Source organism: Schistocerca piceifrons, chromosome 1 (assembly GCF_021461385.2).
Source record: "Schistocerca piceifrons isolate TAMUIC-IGC-003096 chromosome 1, iqSchPice1.1, whole genome shotgun sequence".
Taxonomy (NCBI): domain Eukaryota; kingdom Metazoa; phylum Arthropoda; class Insecta; order Orthoptera; family Acrididae; genus Schistocerca; species Schistocerca piceifrons.
In genome coordinates this window covers 818,940,813-818,964,274 of record NC_060138.1, presented here as the reverse complement: position 1 = coordinate 818,964,274, position 23,462 = coordinate 818,940,813, and the positions used below count along the sequence as shown (strand labels likewise).

At 42.4% G+C, this 23,462-nt stretch overlaps 1 protein-coding gene across 3 annotated transcripts in view; it reads left to right on the top strand.

Annotated features, from left to right (window-relative positions):
• LOC124714271 (proteasomal ubiquitin receptor ADRM1-B) overlaps positions 1–23,462 on the top strand; it is a 107,273-nt gene that overhangs the window by 37,535 nt on the left and 46,276 nt on the right. For 2 of the 3 annotated variants that reach the window (XM_047243007.1, XM_047243009.1), the window contains exons 4-5: positions 10,458–10,566; positions 18,271–18,467. In XM_047243007.1, the coding sequence (XP_047098963.1) occupies positions 10,458–10,566; positions 18,271–18,467 (306 nt within the window). The remainder of the gene's footprint in view (positions 1–10,457; positions 10,567–18,270; positions 18,468–23,462) is intronic. The other variant, XM_047243008.1, reaches the window with a different exon arrangement.

The window sequence follows — 23,462 nt, the reverse complement described above, 5'->3', positions numbered from 1 at the left end:
TCTGGCTCGTAAATCACACCGTTTATGAAATGGACCGGCATAAAATTCCTATATTAGCTCTATTAAAATGTAGTTTCTTGTCTTGTCCATATGCTAGCCAGGCTGTCCAGGATCTTCTCTTGTACCTCCATCTAGCTGGATGACCAGTTGTTTTCATTTGGACCCCTGGTCATGTTGGGATTTCGGGAAATGAATGAGCTGACCAGTTGGCCACCAGGATGATGATTCTGGAAACAATAGAATAAAAATATTATGGATGAAGTCAGACAAGAAATAGCACTACCATTCAACATAGTTCTTATTGGAATATAAAGAGGTGTAAATGTGTGCCAAAAGAGTCATCCATTTGTGTTAGATCTCACATAGTGTTGCAAACTCTAGAGGTCCCTCCATGGTAAAATGTAGAGGATAAGTTGCCTACAGCAAATATGAGTTTATCGTATGAAGTAGGCCCCATATACATCCATGTTAATAGTCTGCTTGTTAGTAGACACTTCATTCATCGGAATTTAGTTTCACGTGTCAGAACTTTCATTGTCATATGCTACTATATGCGTAGACCAGTATGCTGAAACAGTCTCACTTCACTTTCAATGTGTAGGTGTGCTGTAGCTTGATGCACCCGTAACAGTCACATTTGAAAGTTGAAAATATAATGTATTGGATGGATAAAAAAATCTGCTCACCAAGCAGTGGCAGGAGAACACTTATACACTGAAGAGCCTAAGAAACTGGTACATCTGCATAATATTGTGTAGGGCCCCCACAAGCACACAGAAGTGCCACAACATGGCGTGGCATGGAGTTGACTAATGTCTGAAGTAGTGCTGGACAGAATTGACACCATGAATCCTGCGGTGCTCCCCCTGTAAGTTCGGGGGTAAGAATAAGCCCGTGGTATTCCTGCCTGTAGTAAGAGGCGACTAAAAGGAGTCTCAAACGTTTCGGACCCTATGTGGTGGTCCCCTCTTGGGTTTGACCACCATATTTCAAAATTATTCCCAAGAGCAAGCCAATTGGGGAAGGGCGCCTTACTTGGTGCATTGTGTCCATCGTGCATTGAGACCTTTAGCCAGCTTATTCGCCATTACATTGCAGTCCCGCTCGCTCTCCATCTCTTTGGCGAGGATACATCCCTGGGTGCGATTTCCGCCATGCATTCTGCAAATGTCGCTTTCTGTGCTGACGACGGCCATGGACCACTTGCCACCTAATATCCAGCACGGTAGCCAGCCCGTTGTGGTGGGGCCACCATGTACCCTGTTGGTTGTAGCCCACTGACAACACAGGGATCACTCTGCTGATGCCTGTGCTGTTAACTCCCCATGTATGCCAATGAGTAGATGCCCATCTCTCTGGGGCATTGGGACTCCCGGCAATGGCCATCCCGCCAGGTGGCCCTTGCTGTGACTGGGTGGCGCCTGTGGGGAGGGCCCTTGGTTGGAGTAGGTGGCATCAGGGTGGATGACACGCAGTGAAGCATGGCACATCTCTTGCTGGTGGTCAACCACCAGCAGTGTAAGCGTTTGAGGGCTCACTTTAATGCAAACTTGTATGACCCCAAATCTTTCCCCTCCCTGGCCACACCATGGGAGGAACGAAAGGCTATGAATGACAGCGAGACGTATTAGCTCCGGCATCTAGTTTGTACGAGTGCCGATGGGGAATCCTTTGTGTCCATGAAGCCTCAGTTCTTTGTAGAGCATTTAGAGGACAAGTTCGGGGAGGTGGAGTGTTTGTCAAAAATGCGGTCCCGGTCAGTCTTGATAAAAACAGCAGTCTCTGCCCAGTCACGGGCATTACTCGCTTGTAAGAAGCTGGGGGATGTTTCTGTTACTATCACGCCCCATAAAAGCTTAAATATGGTCCAGGGCATTATCTTCCACAGGGACCTTCTTTTACCTTCCGATGACGAGCTGCGCGCCAACTTACGAGGTGTCCATTTCGTCCGGCGCATCCATCAGGGTCCGAGGGATAATCAGGTTGTCACCGGTGCCTTCATCTTGGCCTTTGAGGGTGACACATTACCCAAGAAGGTCACAAGCAGCATCTCTCATTGGCACACGTCATCGCCTTTAAATGGCTCCTTGCGCAAGCCCACCGCCTCATTCACCAATGCAAGCTGGAGTGCTGGGAAAGGAATGTCTCCACCATTGGCCTCTGTACCTCTCCAACGCAGGTTTGGGCCAAGATTAGGTGACTCTATGGCTATCGGAGCCCCGTCAGCGTACCTGCCCTTTCACTGAACGGAGCAGCCTGTGATGACTCCGACACAATTGCAAACCACTTGGCGGAGCATTTTACTAAGAGTTTCGCTTCTGCATATTATCCACTGGCCTTCTGCTCCCTGAAAGATCGGTTGGAACATCAGAGCCTTTCATTTCACACACGCCACCCTGAATCGTACAATGCTCCGTTCAGTCACAATTCGAAAGTGCCCTAGCCGCTTGCCCAGATACAGCTCCCGGGCCAGATCACATCCACTGTCAGATGTTCAAACACCTCTTGGTGGACTGTCAGTGACGCCTCGTAGACCTTTTCAACAGTATCTGTGTCGAGGGTGAGTTCCCGTCGCAATGGTGGGAAAGCATCGTAATCCTGGTGTTGAAACCGGGCAAGAACCCACTGGAGGTGGACAGCTACCACCCCATTAGCCTCACCAACGTTCTTTGCAAGTTGATTGAACGCATGGTGAGCCGGAGGTTGAGTTGGCTGCTTGAGTCTCCGGGCCTTCTGGTTCCTTCTCAGGGTGGGTTCCGTAAGGGCCGCTCTGCCGCCGATAATCTGACGGCCTTTGCCTGCTGTCAGCATCTGGTCGCTGTCTTTTTTGATATGCGGAAGGCATATGATACGACATGGTGACATCACATCCTCTCTATGCTTCATGGTTGGGGTCTTTGGGGTCCACTTCAGATTTTCATACAAAATTTTCTCTCTCTTTGTTTCTTCTGCGTGCAAGTTGCGGCCTCCCATAGTTCCTTCAGAGTTCAGGAGAATGGGATACTGCAAGGATCTTTCTTAAGTGTCTGCCTCTTTTTAATTGCAATTAATGGGCTCGCTGCGGCGGTAGGAACGTCTGTCTCAGCTTCCTTCTATACTGATGGCTTCTGCCTATACTTTAGCTCCACTGGCATTGCAGCTGCTGAATGGTGCCATCTTCAAGGTGCAGTCTTGGGCAGTAGCACATGGCTGCCAGTTTTCGGCTGCCAAGACCTGCGTTATGCATTTTTGCTGGCGACGCACTGTTCACCCTGAGTCCCGGCTTTATCTTGACGGCGAACGTCTTGCTGTGGTGTAGACGCATTGGTTTTTGGAATTGGTTTTTGATACCCGGTTGATTTGGTTCCCTCATCTTTGGCAGGTTAAACAGACGTAGCTGGCGACATCTTAATGCTCTTCTTTGCTCGAGTCATACCAGCTGGGGTGCCGATCGGTCTACCCTTCTGCAGCTGTACCAGGCGTTAATTCAGTCCTGTCTAGATTATGAGAGCCTGGCTTACGGTTCAGCATCCCATTCCGCATTGCAGTTTTGGACCCCGTCCTTTACAGTGGGATCTGACTCGCCACTGGAGCTTTCCGGACAAGCTCTGTCAACAGCATACTTGTGGAGGCAGGTGTCCCTCCATTGTGGTTCCGGCGACAATGACTACTGGCCACTTACGCTGCACACGTTTGTGGCTTGCCCGGGCTTCCCAATTTTCATCTCCTGTTCCCTCAATAGGTCATCCCTCTTCCGGAACGGTGGCCCCGACCGGGGTGTGTGATCGCAGTTCACGTCAGAGTTCTTCTCTCTGGGCTTGAGGTTTTCCCTCTTCCACCTCTTCCCCCCCCCTCCCCCCTGCGTATACCCCCATGGTGTGTGCCCCACCCATGCCTTCGGCTCGATTTGGCACAGGGCCCGAAGGACTCAGTCCCTTCTGAGGCCCTCCGCCGCCGCTTTCTTTCAATCCTTGCCGCGTTTCAAGGCTCTGGCGTTGTCTATACTGACGGTCTGATGGTTGCTGGTCGTGTCGGTTATGCTCTTACTCTAGGGGATCATTATGAAAAACAGTCATTGCCAGCTGACTGCAGTGATATCACTGCCGAGCTGGTTGCTGTCTCTCATGCCCTAGAGTATATCCGCTCCTACTCAGGTGAGTCCTTCGTTATCTGTAGTGACTCCCTGAGTGGTTTACGAGCTATCGACCAGTGTTTCCCTCGCTCTTGTCTGGTTTTGGCTATCCAGGAGTCCCTCCATACTCTCGCCCGTTGCGGCCCTCTGTGGTCTTTGTGTGAAACCCGGGTTATGTCGGCATCCCAGGAAATGAACCTGTTGACACGCTGGCCAAATTGGAGAGTGACCTCAGGTCAGTTTTGCGGCAGAAGGTACTTCACACCTAGGGTCAAGAATGGTGCACCCTTCCTTCACCCAACAAACTTCGGGCCATCAAGGAGGCTACCGATGCATGGTGCTCCTCCTTGCAGGTCTCTTGCAAGGACTGGTCTCCTCTGCCAGCTGCACATTGACCACACCTGGATAACACACAGCTATTTATTTCACCCCGAGGACCCACCTTTATGATGCTGCGGGTCAGCTTTTACGGTGGTCCACATCTTGTTGGACTGCCCGCTTTTAACTCCGCCCAGGCAGATGTTTGCGCTGCCTGATACACTTCCTTCACTTTTATCGGATGACTTTGCGATGGCAGATTTAGTTTTGAGTTTTATTCGTGTAGGGGGTTTTTATTGCTTGATCTAAGTGTTTGTCCTTTTTTTTTGTGTTGAGTCTGGCCTTTGGCCTATGATTTTAGACTGGGGCGGTCGTCTCTTCCTTTTTTGTTTCTATGGTCGGCCAACCACTGTCACACTCAGTGTGATTTTAATTCCTTTTTTCTGGTTTCTGTCTGCATCTTTCTTGTCCTGTGTCGTCTCTTGTCATCTCCAGTGTTTGTTTTTATTCTTTGTGGATGTCTCAAGTTCGTGGAAAATGGGACCGATGGCCCTAGTAGTCTGGTCTTTTAAATCCCACAAACCAACCAACCAATCCTGCTGTGCTGTCCATAATTCTGTAAGACTACAAGAGGGTGGAGATCTCTTCTGAACAGCACGTTGCAAGGCATCCCAGATATGCTCAGTAATGTTTGTGTCCGGGGAGTTTGGTGCCCAGCGGAAGTGATTAAACTGAGAAGTGTGTTCTTGGAGCCACTCGCTAGCAATTCTGGATGTGTGGGATTTTGCATTGTCCTACTGGAATTGCCAAAGTCTTTCAGAATGCACAGTGAACATGACTGGATGCAGGTGATCAAACAGGATGCTTATATACATGTCACGTTTCAGTCATATCTAGACATATCAGAGGTCCCATATCACACCAACTGCACATGCCCCACACCATTGCAGAGCCTCTGCCAGCATGAACAGTCCCCTGCTGACATGCAGGGTCCATGGATTCATGAGGTTGCCTCCATACCTGTACAACACGTCCATGCGCTTGATGCAATTTGAAACAAGACTCGTCCGACCAGGCAACATGTTTCCAGTCATGAATAGTCCAATGTCAGTTTGACAGGACCAGGCAAGGCACAAAGCTTTGTGTTGTGCAGTCATCAATGGTACACGAGTGGGCCTTCGGCTCCGAAAGCCCATATCAATGATGTTTCGTTGAACGGTTTGCATGCTGAAACTTGTTGATGGCCCAGCATTGAAGTCTGCAGCAGTTTGCGGAAGGGTTGCACTTCTGTCATGTTGAACAATTCTCTTCAATCGTCGTTGGTATTGTTCTTGCAGGATCTTTTTCCAGCTGCAGCGATGTCAGAGATTTGATGTTTTACTGATTCCTGATATTCACAGTACATTTGTGAAATGATCACACAGGAAAATCGCCACTTCATTGCTACCTTGGAGATGTGTTCCATTGCTTGTGCGCCGACTATAACACCAAATTCAAACTTACTCAAATCTTGATAACCTGCCATTGTAGAAACAGTAACCTATCTAACTACTGCGCCAGACACTTGTTGTCCTATATTGTGTTGGCCGACCACAGAGCCATACTCTGCCTGTTTACGTATCTCTATATTCCAGTTCACATGCTTATACTAGTTTCTTTGTTGCTTCAGCATAAAAGGTATTACATATGTAAGCTTTCTGTGCCAATGACTCCTTGTTCGGCCCGAAGGGTTGAAGGGGAAGGAAGAAGGGTGAAGGAAAAGGACTGGTGGAATTCAGGAAGAGAGAGAAAGTTCAGAAAAATCACCTAGAATCCAGGTCAGGGGAGACTTTACGGATGGTGTTTGGGGAACAGTCAGCAGTGCCCAAAAGTTAGCCTTTCTTTCTCATCCTGTCTGATAAGTCTCTTCTGACCTAGGCTTCTGGGTGTTTTTTTCTGAACTCTGACCATTTCCCTAAACCTCACTAGTCCTTTTCCCAGATCAGTCTTCCTTACCTTTCAATCCTTCTACCAGAACAAGGAGCCACTGGCTCTGAAAGCTTGCATATGTAATACCTTTTATACACTATGTGATCAAAAGTATCCGGACACCTGGTTGAAATGAATTAAAAGTTCAGGGCACCCTCCATCGGTAATGCTGGAATTAAATATGCTGTTGGCCCATGTTTGGCCTTGATGACAGCTTCCACTCTCGCAGGCATATGTTCAATCAGGTGCTGGAAAGTTTCTTCCCCCATTCTTCAGAGTGCTGCACTAAGGAGAGGTATCGATGTCGGTCGGTGAGGCCTGGCACGAAGTTGGCGTTCCAAAACATCCCAAAGATGTTCTATAGGATTCAGCTCAGGAGTCTGTGCAGGCCAGTCCATTACAGGGATGTTACTGTCATGTGATCACGCTGCCACAGGCTGTTCATTATGAACAGGTGCTCAATCATGTTGAAAGATGCGATCTCCGTCCCCAAATTGCTCTTCAACAATGGGAAGCAAGAAGGTGCTTAAAACATCAATGTAGGCCTGTGCTGTGATAGTGCCACACACAACAACAAGGGGTGCAACCCCCCTCCATGAAAAACACGACCCCACCATTTTATTATTGACACTATGCACACTGGCAGATGACATTTACAGAGCATTCGCCATATCCACACCCTACAAATGGATCACCACATTGTGCACTGTGTTTCGTTACTACACACAACGTTTTTCCACTGTTTAATCGTCCAATGTTTACACTCCTTACACCAAGCGAGGCATCATTTGCCACTTACTGGCGTGACGTGTGGCTTATGAGTAGCCTCTCGACCATGAAATCCACGTTTTCTCACATCCCCCTAAATGTCATAGTACTTTCAGTGGATCCTGTGTGATGGCGTGGATAGATGTCTGCCTATTACACATTACGACCCTCTTCAACTGTTGGCAGTCTCTGTCAGTCAACAGACGAGGTTGGCCTGTACATTTTCATGCTGTACATGGCCCTTCACATTTGCACTTCACTATCACATCAGAAGCAGTGGACCTAGGTATGATATAGACTGGGACACTCAGATGTTCAGGACGGGTGGTAGGGACAGAGCATTGAGTGACATTATACTGAGTGCACTATCCGAAAATTACCTCGAGCAATTAAACAGAGAACCGACTCGTGGAGATAACATATTGGACCTACTGATAACAAACAGACCCGAACTTTTCGAATCTGTATGTACAGAACAGGGAATCAGTGATCATAAGGCCGTTGCAGCATCCCTGAATATGGAAGTTAATAGGAATATAAAAAAAGGGAGGAAGGTTTATCTGTTTAGCAAGAGTAATAGAAGGCAGATTTCAGACTACCTAACAGATCAAAACGAAAATTTCTGTTCCGACACTGACAATGTTGAGTGTTTATGGAAAAAGTTCAAGGCAATCGTAAAATGCGTTTTAGACAGGTACGTGCCGAGTAAAACTGTGAGGGACGGGAAAAACCCACCGTGGTACAACAACAAAGTTAGGAAACTACTGCGAAAGCAAAGAGAGCTCCACTCCAAGTTTAAACGCAGCCAAAACCTCTCAGACAAACAGAAGCTAATCGATGTCAAAGTTAGCGTAAGGAGGGCTATGCGTGAAGCGTTCATTGAATTCGAAAGTAAAATTCTATGTACCGACTTGACAGAAAATCCTAGGAAGTTCTGGTCTTACGTTAACTCAGTAAGTGGCTCGAAACAGCATATCCAGACACTACGGGATGATGATGGCATTGAAACAGAGGATGACACGCGTAAAGCTGAAATACTAAACACCTTTTTCCAAAGCTGTTTCACAGAGGAAGACCGCACTGCAGTTCCTTCTCTAAATCCTCGCACAAACGAAAAAATGGCTGACATCGAAATAAGTGTCCAAGGAATAGAAAAGCAACTGGAATCACTCAATAGAGGAAAGTCCACTGGACCTGACGGGATACCAATTCGATTCTACACAGAGTACGCGAAAGAACTTGCCCCCCTTCTAACAGCCGTGTACCGCAAGTCTCTAGAGGAACGGAGGGTTCCAAATGATTGGAAAAGAGCACAGATAGTCCCAGTCTTCAAGAAGGGTCGTCGAGCAGATGCGCAAAACTATAGACCTATATCTCTTACGTCGATCTCTTGTAGAATTTTAGAACATGTTTTTTGCTCGCGTATCATGTCATTTCTGGAAACCCAGAATCTACTATGTAGGAATCAACATGGATTCCGGAAACAGCGATCGTGTGAGACCCAACTCGCCTTATTTGTTCATGAGACCCAGAAAATATTAGATACAGGCTCCCAGGTAGATGCTATTTTTCTTGACTTCCGGAAGCCGTTCGATACAGTTCCGCACTGTCGCCTGATAAACAAAGTAAGAGCCTACGGAATATCAGATCAGCTGTGTGGCTGGATTGAAGAGTTTTTAGCAAACAGAACACAGCATGTTGTTATCAATGGAGAGACGTCTACAGACGTTAAAGTAACCTCTGGCGTGCCACAGGGGAGTGTTATGGGACCATTGCTTTTCACAATATATATAAATGACTTAGTAGATAGTGTCGGAAGTTCCATGCGGCTTTTCGCGGATGATGCTGTAGTATACAGAGAAGTTGCTGCATTAGAAAATTGTAGCGAAATACAGGAAGATCTGCAGCGGATAGGCACTTGGTGCAGGGAGTGGCAACTGACCCTTAACATAGACAAATGTAATGTATTGCGAATACATAGAAAGAAGGATCCTTTATTGTATGATTATATGATAGCGGAGCAAACACTGGTAGCAGTTGCTTCTGTAAAATATCTGGGAGTATGCGTACGGAACGATTTGAAGTGGAATGATCATATAAAATTAATTGTTGGTAAGGCGGGTACCAGGTTGAGATTCATTGGGAGAGTGCTTAGAAAATGTAGTCCATCAACAAAGGAGGTGGCTTACAAAACACTTGTTCGACCTATACTAGAGTATTGCTCATCAGTGTGGGATCCGTACCAGGTCGGGTTGATGGAGGAGATAGAGAAGATCCAAAGAAGAGCGGCGCGTTTCGTCACTGGGTTATTTGGTAACCGTGATAGCGTTACGGAGATGTTTAATAAACTCAAGTGGCAGACTCTGCAAGAGAGGCGCTCTGCATCGCGGTGTAGCTTGCTCGCCAGGTTTCGAGAGGGTGCGTTTCTGGATGAGGTATCGAATATATTGCTTCCCCCTACTTATACTTCCCGAGGAGATCACGAATGTAAAATTAGAGAGATTAGAGCGCGCACGGAGGCTTTCAGACAGTCGTTCTTCCCGCGAACCATACGCGACTGGAACAGGAAAGGGAGGTAATGACAGTGGCACGTAAAGTGCCCTCCGCCACACACCGTTGGGTGGCTTGCGGAGTATCAATGTAGATGTAGATGTATGTTTAGGAGTGTGGAAATTTCACGTACAGACGTATGACACAAGTGACACCCAATCACCTGACCACGTTCGAAGTACGTGAGTTCCGCGGAGCACCCTATTCTGCTCTCACAATGTCTAATGACTACATAGGTCACTGATATGGAGTACTTGGCAGTAGGTGGCAGCACAGTGCACTTAATATGAAAAACATTTGTTTTTGGGGGTGTCAAGATACTTTTGATCACAAGGGGTGTGTGTGTGTGTGTGTGTGTGTGTGTGTGTGTGTGTGTGTGTGTGTGTGTGTGATTTAGGTCATTTATATATTGTTTAATATTTCTGCCTAAATATGTACCACGTGCATAGCCCACTCCCAGCAGTTCTCTTGGCAGCTTCTTCTCATAAGATATTTTATGCCCACATTAAAGACGCATTATAAATGAGCTAGTGATATAGAACATCACTGATATTAAATGACAAACTTCAGTTCAGCAGCAGTATTATTCCCTACGAAAGCCTTTTCATTTGTTCATGTGGAAATGGTGTGAAAATTTTAAGAATTTCAAAATTGTTTTCCCTGCTGCAAGGTATTAACATAACCAGTAATTTGTCAATGCGTGAAGTAATTTTTATACAGATTTCAACTTTTTCTTCTACAGATGGAGACCTGCAAAGTTTGCTGAACAACATGTCTCAACAGCAGCTAATGCAGCTCTTCGGTGGAGTTGGACAAATAGGTGGCCTGTCAAGTTTGTTGGGCACCATGGGGTAAGACACATTATCTTGACTGTAGATCATATTAGAATTTGAAGTATGTTTTTATAGGTATTTTATCATCTTTGGCTATAAATGTGGATGTTCTGCCCATAAATTATCTATAAGCTCTGTAGCCTCTCAAAAGAAGGTGTCTAAAGAATGGGTAAATAACATTTGTCAACCTCTGCAACCACTGTGTCATGCCATAATGGAAAATCATTTTATTGGGGTTGGTTGTAGAGTATTTTGAACAAGAAAAGTAGTGTATCAGCTTCTAATCAACCACAGATGTCACTAGTGCCTCCTTGGAGATGATGATGATGATGATGATGATGATGATGTGGCTTGAGTTATATCAAATACTGGTTGAGAGTGCATTTTAGTTACAACTTGGTAGGTAAACACTAAGAAGTGTAGAACATTGGCTGCATCAGTTCTAAAAGGACTGACATACTGCAAATAGGCATGGCTAGATTCACACTGTTTAAACAGATGACAGAACATGATGCACGCAATTGCAGAACACAGCTGAGCATTGCTCACCAGGAGGTAGCTTGTGGGTCCATCTTCTAAACTTAGCAAAGACACTCCATTTCTGCAGTTGGCAGAAAGAGAAGGTCACTAAGTTAGCCATGTAGCATTCTGGCAACAGGTAGCCTGCATAGTTTCCATCATTGGGTAAAAGGAAGGTGCTTGGCTGTTATAGGACACTGTTGGGGTGAAGTGCTGCCATGGCATGGAGGCAGAGCCCAAAAATCCATTTCACGGCCACAAAACACGTAAAATGCAAACTGTTATAGTTAAAAGTTAGGCAAAAACGCCAAATGAAAGATAAAAATAAGGAAAGTAATTATGTCCTAACACTCATTTGATAGAGAGAATAGAACTTCAGAGACTGTAGATGTAATCTTTTAAAATACTTATTGACTTAAGAAATTAATAACTTCTTAATGCTTCAAGTAAATTTAAAGTACCAAGTATCAGTGGGTAGTGTCTGAACAGCACTGTTCAAATGCAGTTTCAGATTTTTCATTAATGCGGTGCATTGTGAATTATTTGCCCAAAAGTTGATTCCAAGAAATAAAACATATTTTAATGCAAAATAAGTTAGAAACTGATAATTACAGTGACATTCTGAGACAGTAGACAACTGTAGTTACCTGTAATTGTGTAAGTTTCACCATTTTTGATAATAAGTAATAGTAAGTTAGGGTAAGCTAACTATCTCATTTACTAAAATTTAAATAACCAGAAAACTAAGGGCCACAGCCAAAATCTAAGATAACACAAGGAAGCTGGTGAAATTCTGGTCCTAATTCATATGTAATATTTTTAGTAGCAACAAGTTAAATGTAAATTTGAGAATTTAGCAATGGCAGGTAGCATCTGGTTAAGAGTGGTTGCTATATTGACTCAGGATAGAGTGAGTGAGTGAGTGAGTGAGTGTGTGTGTGTGTGTGTGTGTGTGTGTGTGTGAGAGAGAGAGAGAGAGAGAGAGAGAGAGAGAGAGAGAGAGAGAGAGAGAGAGAGAGGGGGGGGGGGGTATAGGTTTATGAGTCGCAACTATAAGTGACAGAAAGTTTTTTAATAAAAGTTTCATGGAATGTTGTGCAAGAGTTTTCTTAAGTTTAAATGCTGGACTTGTAAAGTTTTCTGACTGTTAACTTAAAAAGAATTTCAACATTGAACAGTCATGTGTTGTGTTGTGTTGCATTTAGCACTTTCATAGTTGCAAGGGACTCTGATCTTTTGTTTTGCTGCTTTCATCATCTTAAAGCTTTAATAAACAATTCATTTCTGGTTTTTAACTAGCTGGTGTTCGGAAAATTTGTTTCACCACTGACGCCTTTCGAGCCTGCAATTAGTAATTATTAAGAATGTAATGTAGCCAATGAAAATTAAATACCACACACTTAAACCCATTGACTTCCCAGGACACTTATTAAAGTATTAAAAGCCAACTATGTGTCAGAGGTAATGCTGGCTGTCCTATTTTCTGCCTTGCAAAGTTTATGCTCTTTCCATGCCGCTTGCTGCTTAAAGTGGCAAAGAAAAAATGTATGCTAAATAGTATTATGTCTGGAAGATAATAGTGCCTGATTTTTGGTGTCAGAAATGTTATCAAATTAGGTAGAAACATTTAAAGTAGAGCTTTGAAATGAGTACTTTCACTCACTTTTGTACCTTATAGTGTGGTAAGTGGAAACACTCATTAGAAAATTGTATTGGAGTACTACAAATGTAGTACAGAATTATAAATGGTGAGTGACTCTCAGTTAATATTAAAATATAGTATTGACAAACAAGCAGTTAGTATCAGTTTTATGTACACATTTTCTAGTCATTGTTCTATGATGGATACTTTCCTGCTTCAAAAATTCGTGGTGTAACTTGCTGGAAGTAAAGTGGCAAGTGAAAACTGCAACACAAGATCAGAAAACACAATATACGGATGGAAATCCATAAATTTTCTTTAAAATATTGTCATCACACTGTGATCCCACATCTATATTAATTGTCCACTTAACAAAACAATAAGTGACAATTTTGGTACATTTTTATCTTCTTCCCACCTGTAGACAACTGGAATGTTGAATTATGTACAGTCAGCTCCAACACGTTGGATAATGAACAAACATTAAAACAGCCACTTAAAAACATGCTACGGGTAAGGGTAAGCCTTTGTTATTGATGGCAGATAGATATGCCGAACGCAGCACCACATTCTGACTGTTTACATATGTCTGTATTTGAATATACATGTCTACACCAATTTCTTTGGGGGCTTCAGTGTAGTTGCAATTTGTTTCTCTCAGCTGACAGCATCAGTAGTGACATATAAAATAATGAATATAGTCAGTCGATTGCACAATTTATTTTCCACATTGTCTGTGTGTGATTTTGACGGACAGTAGTTTTCACATTCCAGTTAGCTGTTGCTAACTGTATGTCATTAGTGCCATAAATTCATTCTTCCCACATGTTTCCAGCCTTTGCACGTGGAGGTCATAATATAGACTACACATTTATTATGGCTTAGAATGGATTGTTGCTCGTATATCATTTCTTATTTGCATCATAAATAGTGACAGAAATGGTACTGTGACTTTAGTGTAGTTTTGTTTAGGCAGAAGTGTTAGTTTTCATCAAATATGTGTTACTTATGTGGACAATGACTGGTTTTCTGGGTGTAACATCTTCACAGTTAATCACAAGAATATTTAAGTGATGATTGTCAGAATTAACAGGTAGAACTGAAGAGGATGGGGGAACCATTAGCCAAGAGCGGCAGAAGTTGTATGTGTATTTTGCAGGATTCAGTACAGCGTACCATTGTTACAATTGACTACAATATTGCTATTTACTTCTGAATGTAAGAAAGTGTGAAATGTTGAATTCTGATGTAATATAAACAAACTCAAGCTAAGTTCACTAATAATCTACGTAGTGTCAACTGTCATCTCTCCTTCCTTGCAAATAGTTATTTCTTCGCAGGAAAAACCTGTGCACTAGCTGCTTCATGGAAAGAAGGCTTCAAATGTGTATTATTTTATGACAGTCTGTAACAAGAGAATGTTCACTCATCAGACAGAACATTAGGACCACCTACTTAATAGCTGGTGTGTTCTCCTTTGGCACAGATAACATCTACATCTACATTCACATTTATACTCCACAAGCCACCCAACAGTGTGTGGCGGAGGGCACTTTACATGCCACTGTCATTACCTCCCTTTTCCGTCCCAGTCGTATGTGGTTCGCGGGAAGAACGACTGCCGGGATGCCTCCGTGCGTGCTCGAATCTCTCTAATTTTACAATCGTGATCTCGGGAGGTATAAGTAGGGGGAAGCAATATATTCGATACCTCATCCAGAAATGCACCCTCTCGAAACCTGGACAGCAAGCTACACCACAATGCAGAGCGCCTCTCTTACAGAGTCTGCCACTTGAGTTTGCTAAACATCTCCGTAATGCTGTCACGCTTACCAAATAACCCTGTGACGAAACGCGCCGCTCTTCTTTGGATCTTCTCTATCTCCTCCGTCAATCCGATCTGGTATGGATCCCACACTGATGAGCAATACTCAAGTATAGGTCGAACCAGTGTTTTGTAAGCCACCTCCTTTGTTGATGCACTACATTTTCTAAGGACTCTCCCAATGAATCTCAACCTGGTACCCGCCTTACCAACAATTAATTTTATATGATCATTCCACTTAAAATCATTCCGCATGCATACTCCCAGATATTTCACAGAAGTAACTGCTACCAGTGTTTGTTCCGCTATCATACAATCATACAATAAAGGATCCTTCTTTCTATGTATTCACAATACATTACATTTGTCTATGTTAAGGGTCAGTTGCCACTCCCTGCACCAAGTGCCTATCCACTGCAGATCTTCCTGCATTTCGCTACAATTTTCTAATGCTGCAACTTCTCTGTATACTACAGCATCATCCGCGAAAAGCTGCATGGAACTTCAGACACTATCTAATAGGTCATTTGTATATATTGTGAAAAGCAATGGTCCCATAACACTCCCCTGTGACATGCCAGAGGTTACTTTAATGTCTGTAGACGTCTCTCCATTGAAAACAACATGCTGTGTTCTGTTTGCTAAAAACTCTTCAATCCAGACACACAGCTGGTCTGATATTCTGTAGGCTCTTACTTTATCAGGCGACAGTGCAGAACTGTATCGAACGCCTTCCGGAAGTCAAGAAAAATAGCATCTACCTGGGAGCCTGTATCTAATATTTTCTGGGTCTCATGAACAAATAAAGCGAGTTGGGTCTCACACGATCATTGTTTCCGGAATCCGTGTTGATTCCTACAGAGTAGGTTCTGGATTTCCAGAAACAACATGATGCACGAGCAAAAAACATGTTCTAAAATTCTACAACAGATCGACATCAGAGATATAGGTCCATAGTTTTGCGCATCTGCTCGACGATCCTTCTTGAAGACTGGGACTACCTGTGCACTTTTCCAATCATTTGGAACCTTCCGTTTCTCTAGAGACTTGCGGTACACGGCTGTGTCATTGTATGGAAGCAGTGAGGCTTTGGTAGGTCTCTGGAGGGAGTTGGAACCCCCATCTGCACACACAAGTCACATAATTCCTATAAATTCTGCTAGTGGGGCAGCGATGAGCTCTGATGACACATTCAATCTCATCCCAGATGTGTTAAATCGGGTTCAGATCTGGTAAGTTGGGGGACCAGTACACCAATTTTAACTCACCACTGTGTTCCTTGAACCAGTCCCATCACTCTCGTGGCCATGCGGCATTGTGTATTGTCTTGTTGAAAAATCCCACTGACATCAGAAAACATGATCATCATGAAGGTGTGTACATAGCATGCAACCAGTGTATGATACTCTGGCTGTCGTGCCTTGCACAAGCTCCACTGGATCCATGGGTGGTCATGTGAATGTTCCCCAGAGCATAGTAGAGCTGTCACCAGTTTCTCCTTCCCGTATTATAGGTGTAGAGGAGCTGTTCACATGAAAGATGATGGATTCATGCCCTCCCATTGGCATGATGGAGGAGGCATCAGGATTCATCAGACCATGTAATGCTCTGCCACTGCATTAATGATCATGTGCCCATACCAGTCATAGTTGCCAATGCCGTGGTGTTAACATTGGCACATAGATGGGTTGTAGGCTGCAGAGGCCCATCATTAGAAACTCTTGGTGCACTGTTTGTTCAGACACACTTGTACTCTGCCCAGCATTAAAGTCTGATGTTAGTTCTGCCACAGTTCACTGCCTACGATGTCAGACATCTGTATTGAGGGTGGCCACCCAATCCCCCAATGTCTGGACATGGTTTCACCACATGTTGAAGACAACACAGCACTTCTCAAACACCTGAAAAGTACTGCAGTTACTGAAATGCTTGTGTCGAGCATCCGGGCCATCACAAGCTGCCCTCCGTCAAACTCAGATTACATGGCTTCCCCATTTTACACGCAGGCTGCAAGCTCACTGATTCTACATGCACCATGTGCGGGCCTAGCAGTTATTCCTTGCCAGATGACTCTATCACCTGGACGGGTTTATACCAATAGTAGGTTGGTGGTCATAATGTTCTGGCTGATCACTGTATACTTTACATTTGGAATGGGTACTCTAAAGCACCAAATATGTGAGAATAAACATAGTGTTGTTACTTTTATAATTCTAATCACTGTGGGCACTTGCTGTTGCACCATAACTTGAGTAGCTGTGCCATCCAGAACAGTCTCCCACGGTTAGCAGGATGCAATGATCTAGAAGGCAATGAAGCGTCATTAGGGTTTAAAGTCCATCAGTGATGTCATTAGAGTTAATGCCCATACTTTGAAAAGCAAAGTTCAAGGAGGAAACTTGTCTGTCTCATTTTCAGTGTAACCAACCAGGCATTCATCTTAATAGCATTTGGGAAACAGGGAGAACCTTGACCTGTATAACTGCTCAGTAATTTTGAACACTGCTTCTTCTGAATGAATGCCAGTTTGACAGTATCCTTGACATGGGAATGTTAAACTGCCTTAATCCCAAGGAGCAAATGGTACATGTACACTGATCTTTCTGCATACTGAGTTTCTCATATGAGGTGTACAGTCAGCAGCACAGTACCTTGCCCCCATTCCTCCCAAATTGTCAGTGGTTAACTGTGAACATTCTGTGGACTTGAGTGTTTACTGTTACGGTTTTGTGATTGGATAACAGCAATCCTTGTGCACTAATTCAGAGGTATGCTCTTTGTGCCCTGGCACCATGCCGCAACCGATCACCAGAACTTACCAATCTCTGTAAAACTGTTGTGTTTCTCAGAGAATGTTGTCATTTATGAACTTCAAACAATTAGGGATTGCCGCTATTGCCACAGGTGGCTGAGCAAGTGTCTCAGTTTCAATTGCTCATCAATGTAAGTACTAGTTATTTATTGATGTCCATATAAGCTATTAGTAATGAATATAAATAAAGTATATGCATGTATAAAAGTGTGTGTATGTATGTCTTTTGCACTCTTAAAAGAAGTTCAGTGCTACTTATAGAGATACATAAGAGCACAAGAGAAATTTAGTGGGAGATGCTGCCATATCTAATTCACAAACTGTTTTTACATCAAAATTTGTAATATTAATTGTGAATGCTGAGCATTTTAAGAATTAAATTTGCAAAATTGTTTCATTAGAATGGAAATAGAAGACAAAATACATTATACATTAAAGAACTCTGAAGGCTGTTTGTATCGTGGGTCTGTGGTATAACGTTATAGTATAAATCCACATTTCGGGTTGTTTGATTCTTCTGTCACTGTTTGGAAGCAACATTTCACAAGTGACAATGAAGACGCACTTCTCTTCTACTGCAGTCTTGTAGATTATTGTGAAAGCTCATCAGTCTGCATTTTCACTGTCAACCAAAGCTTATGTTTTAAACTTAGGATTATTCCTTGGATGTTTTAAGTATTTCTCCTCTTGCAGTGCAAAATATATTTAAAACAGGCCATCTTCCACTACATTGAACTACAGTTCATCCTGCAATTATCTTGGTTAGCTGGATTCTTGGGTCAGAGGAAGGAAAGGGCATTCTATCTTCTTTTGTGGTTATTTCCTCTAGTGATCTGTTAAGTACAAATTAAGCATTTAATTCTATGATCAATATAACTTACAGATAACACTTTTTTGTTTCCTTTCATCTTCCATTTTTCACAGTAGACGTGGACCGTCATCTGGTACCCAGGGTAGCTCTCGCTCAGGCACAACTACCTCCACTACTAGTTCAGCTAGTGCCACAACTGGGAGTACAACCACTACAAGCAGTTCTGCTCCTGCTGTTACTACAACTACAGCAGCCCAACCTGCAGTCTCAACAGCAGGAAAGGAAACCTCGGAGAAACCTGCTACAGCAGGTAAGTGGAATAACATGGCAGATGTAAGAGACAATTTTTTTTTCATGAATTATTTGAATATACCGGACGATATTTGTTGCTATTTTATGATAAAATGTTGTAGCATAGTCCCATCTAGGTATATAACAATGAAAAAAGATGATTATAAACAAATGAAGTCTGAGCTGGGGAAGTAACAGAAGTGGATTCACACTTTGAGCAAGTTTTTAGATACTCATGAAGGTAACACAGCTCTATTTTGGTTTTCTGCACTTCATACTTCGCGTCAGACTTCTTCTTCACATTTTCAAAAGTGTGTATTACTACATCTTGAATCAGTTAAGACATCCAACCTTTGGTGATGGGTCGAGTACGTTTCACATTACTTTTTGCAGAAACTGATGTAAATGTGACATCGTGGCACTCTGAAGGCAACCAGAAATGAGGGTATCGATTTGTCAATCACTGTAGTCTCATGTTGTTATTAATGGATGTGTTAGTGGCAGGAGAATCTCAGTTATAGCAAGAACTCTTTGGGAATATGTTGGTGGTTGTGCAACATGCGAAATATTTGTGACAAGGAAGAATATGAATGTTATTGCTCATTGTTTCACTTGCAGCAATTTAAGCTGTCCTCTTACATTCCTGCCTAACTACATCCTGAGAAATCATCACATATTCGGAAATAAATGGTGAAGTATTTGTGATAAGGAGCAATATGAATTTTAGTGCTGCTCATTTCACTTGCATGAACGTAATCTGTCCTCTTGGGTTTCTGCATAACCAGACACTCAGATATCACCACACATTCAAAACTGAACACGTGAATATTTATTTCATCCTTCACTCTCTAACCAGATAGAAAAAAATTAAATATTGCAGAACATATTGTATTATGATAATAATGAATGTGATAACCATGCAAAGTTGAGAAAATATTGGTATGCAGCTAGTTACAAACCTAGAACCTCAAACTCGGTCAATCATGACATTTTACATTACACTACAGCTTACTCATCTGAATTTTGTATTGTGCGTTGGTTATCATAAAGTCTCAAAGTCTCTTCAAGCCTTATGTCTTCAATGCCTTACTAATTAACATTTAAAGGTAAGTGTGATGTATTTGTGATATGGTACTTTCAGTGCACCACTGCTTTTAAATGATGTACTGCGCTTATAAGTCACACACTATGAAGAAAATCAATAACTGAAGTGCACACAGTTCACACAAGGTCGTTCACAAGCATTCATAAAAGTCAATAGTCAGAAGCCCGCTATTGATGTCACCAGTGTGAAAAGTAGTGTGAAGCGGTGTCCACACTGTCAAAGGAAATGTGTTTCTGTTGGAGACATTATTTCTTACAGTGTTTCAAATCTGCTTCTGACTTGGTTTCCTGTCACTGTTTCTGTCCACACTGGCAGCAAACATTTCTTGGTGTATGCATGCTACTTGTTGTGTTGTTTTCATGTTGTCACCCATGTCACATCTAGAGACGAGGAAACTGTAATATGTACTGCTGCATTATTAATACTTGACCTGTGGCTAGAAGGCCATAACCGGCTCTGTTTTTCATAGTTTTATAGAATAAGGTTGTGTTTATCGAAGAATTTTGTAATTGGTTTAAAACTACAATATTGTTTTGATAGCGAGTTTGTATAGTCGTCGGTAATGGTTGATAAAATCAGATTTGTTTTGTATGAAGTAGATATGTTGGTTAGTGTAGAGTTGTCATCTTTGGTGGGTGAAAACATACTATGGAACAGCTGGTGGGAAAAACTGGCTACATATAGGAACTAAATATGGAAGACAGCTCTAGTTTCTGTAATTGCACTTGCATATTCTTTAACGATTGTGAATTTCTGGCAAATATGGTGTCACCATTTCTTTAAAAAAAGATCGAAATTTCAGGGAAGCAATTGCTGCCAGACTTTTGTCAACGGGAGATTAATTCCAGAGCCTTGAGTATTTATTTCACATTTCTAAGAAAGCGACGACAAACAACCTTATTTTGTTTTCTACGTAGTCTTTCTCAGTATTCTACCAAATGTAGCAGCAGTTTTCTGCAGATCACCTTGTTTTATTGCTGTTCTTGTACTGCTTGCATCATATACTTCACAAGCAGCTATCAAACTGGTGCAACGATAACGACTCAACAGTCTGCTACCTCGTCCACTGCAATTTTTTTCCCCTTGCCGAAGAAACAGTACAGCAAGAGAAAACAAAACACGTAACAACTCTATACAACAGATGACACAATGCAACGTACAAACACACTTTCACTGTGCAGTGGTGACATGATTTCCTTTGATCTATACAGACACTGCTATGGACAAATGTTTGTGTTTTGAAAGATGTTTCCAAATGGTATATGCATCCAATAGCTGGAAACATGTTTCAAGCTTAATGTTTACACGGCTTGAAGTTTACTCGACACAAGTAAACTTCTATTGGCTACAGGAGACACACACACACACACACACACACACACACACACACACACACACACACACAACCATTTTAAATTCAGACACCTTTCAATGTTCTCCAGTTTTCATTATTTTCATCAATGTTTGCTTTTTTTGTGGATGATCACAAAGGGAAGATCTCTCAAACATGTATAATTTTTAGTCATAGCATGTCGAAAAACGGCTAGGTTGCTTTGTACACATTTCAGTTTTTTTGATGAGTTTATACTTACTGTTACACATCTGTCATTTTTTAAGAACTGATGAAACTCATTGCCACAAATTATTGTATAAGCTTTGTATTATACATATACCCTTCACTTATACAGTGTGTTGCTGAGGATTACGATTTTTAATTGCATGTATGTTTTTGCTTGTATTTTGGTGGTTTTAATGTTTTTCTCGATTCTGCATGTTCCTCAGTTATGCAATTTTTTTAAGTCTGGATCCCACGAAAAGGTAAAATTGGGCTTTCGCTGTAGATAGAAGATTATTTACATACATGATCAACAAGAGTGTACCTAACCCCAGATGTGATTTCTCCTCAGTCGTAATAATGTCCTCAGGACAATGTTGCTTGATTAATAAGTACAATTCTTTTGGATTAGATGTGGTGTTATCTATTGGCTGGCTATATCATAATCGTATCATCAGTTCCCTAAAATCTCAGTTTATCTACAAAAACAGCACAATTCACGGAGTCAAATGCCCTAAATAGGATGCAGAAAATACCAAATGGTGCTACTCTGTTATTTAATGCTCGGAGGATTTGTTGAGTGAACATCACATGTAAATGGCATTCTCAGTAGAGCCTCTCTTCTGAAATCCAAATTGTGATTTACTAAGGATATCATTGTTGCTGAGGTGACATGTTCTAGTCTACATCGCCTTCTGAAAAATTTTGGTAAAGGGGTGATGACCTCTCTCCTGTTAAACTACCACCTTACTTAAAGAGAGATCTTATGTCTTATTTGAGTCTCTCTGTAAAAATGCCTTGTGTTAATGGTGCAGTACATATTTCAGAAAAGACAGGAGTTATTACTTGGAAACAAATGTACATCTACGTATATATTCTGTAAACCTCCATGATGTGCATGGCAGAGGATAGGTCCCATTGTACTATTTACTAGGGTTTCTTTCCATTCGATTCACATATGGAGTGTGGGAAGAATGATGGTGTGAATGCCTCTGTGCATGCAGCAATTATCCTAATCTTTTCCTCACAATCCCTACGCGAGTGATACGTAAGGGGTTGTAGTATACCCCTAGAGTAGTCATTGAAACTTTATTAACAGACTTTCTTGGGATGCTTTACATATGTGTTAAAGAGTCTGCCGGTTCAGCTCATTCAGTATCTCTGTGAGACTCTCCCGTGGATAAAACAGACTTGGGAACATCTGTGCTGCCCTTCTCTGCTTACGTTCAATATCCCCTTTTGTTCATATTTGGTACAGGTCCACACTCTTCAGGAATATTCTAGGATGGGTCACATGAGTGATCTGTAAGCAATCTCTTTTGTAGATTGTTGGCACTTCCCCAGTGTTCTACCAATAAACCGAAGTTTGCCACCTGCTTTACCCACAACTGAACCTATGTGACCATTCTATTTCATATCACTACAAAGTTTTACAAGCCAGCTATTTGTATGAGCTGACCAATCCAAACAGTGACTCATCGATATTGTTGTTGTTGTTGTGGTCTTCAGTCCTGAGACTGGTTTGATGCAGCTCTCCATGCTACTCTATCCTGTGCAAGCTTTTTCATCTCCCAGTACCTACTGCAACCTACATCCTTCTGAATCTGCTTGGTGTATTCATCTCTTGGTCTCCCTCTACGATTTTTACCCTCCACGCTGCCCTCCAATACTAAATTGGTGATCCCTTGATGCCTTAGAACATGTCCTACCAACCGATCCCTTCTTCTGGTCAAGTTGTGCCATAAACTTCTCTTCTCCCCAATCCTATTCAATACTTCCTCATTAGTTATGTGATCTACCCATCTAATCTTCAGCATTCTTCTGTAGCACCACATTTCGAAAGCTTCTATTCTCTTCTTGTCCAAACTATTTATCGTCCATGTTTCACTTCCATACATGGCTACACTCCATACGAGTACTTTCAGAAATGACTTCCTGACACTTAAATCAATACTGGATGTTAACAAATTTCTCTTCTTCAGAAACGCTTTCCTTGCCATTGCCAGCCTACATTTTATATCCTCTCTACTTCGACCATCATCAGTTATTTTGCTCCCCAAATAGCAAAACTCCTTTACTACTTTAAGTGCTTCATTTCCTAATCTAATTCCCTCAGCATCACCCGACTTAATTAGACTACATTCCATTATCCTTGTTTTGCTTTTGTTGATGTTCATCTTATATCCTCCTTTCAAGACACTGTCCATTCCATTCAACTGCTCTTCCAAGTCCTTTGCTGTCTCTGACAGAATTACAATGTCATCGGCGAACCTCAAAGTTTTTATTTCTTCTCCATGAATTTTAATACCTACTCCGAATTTTTCTTTTGTTTCCTTTACTGCTTGCTCAATATA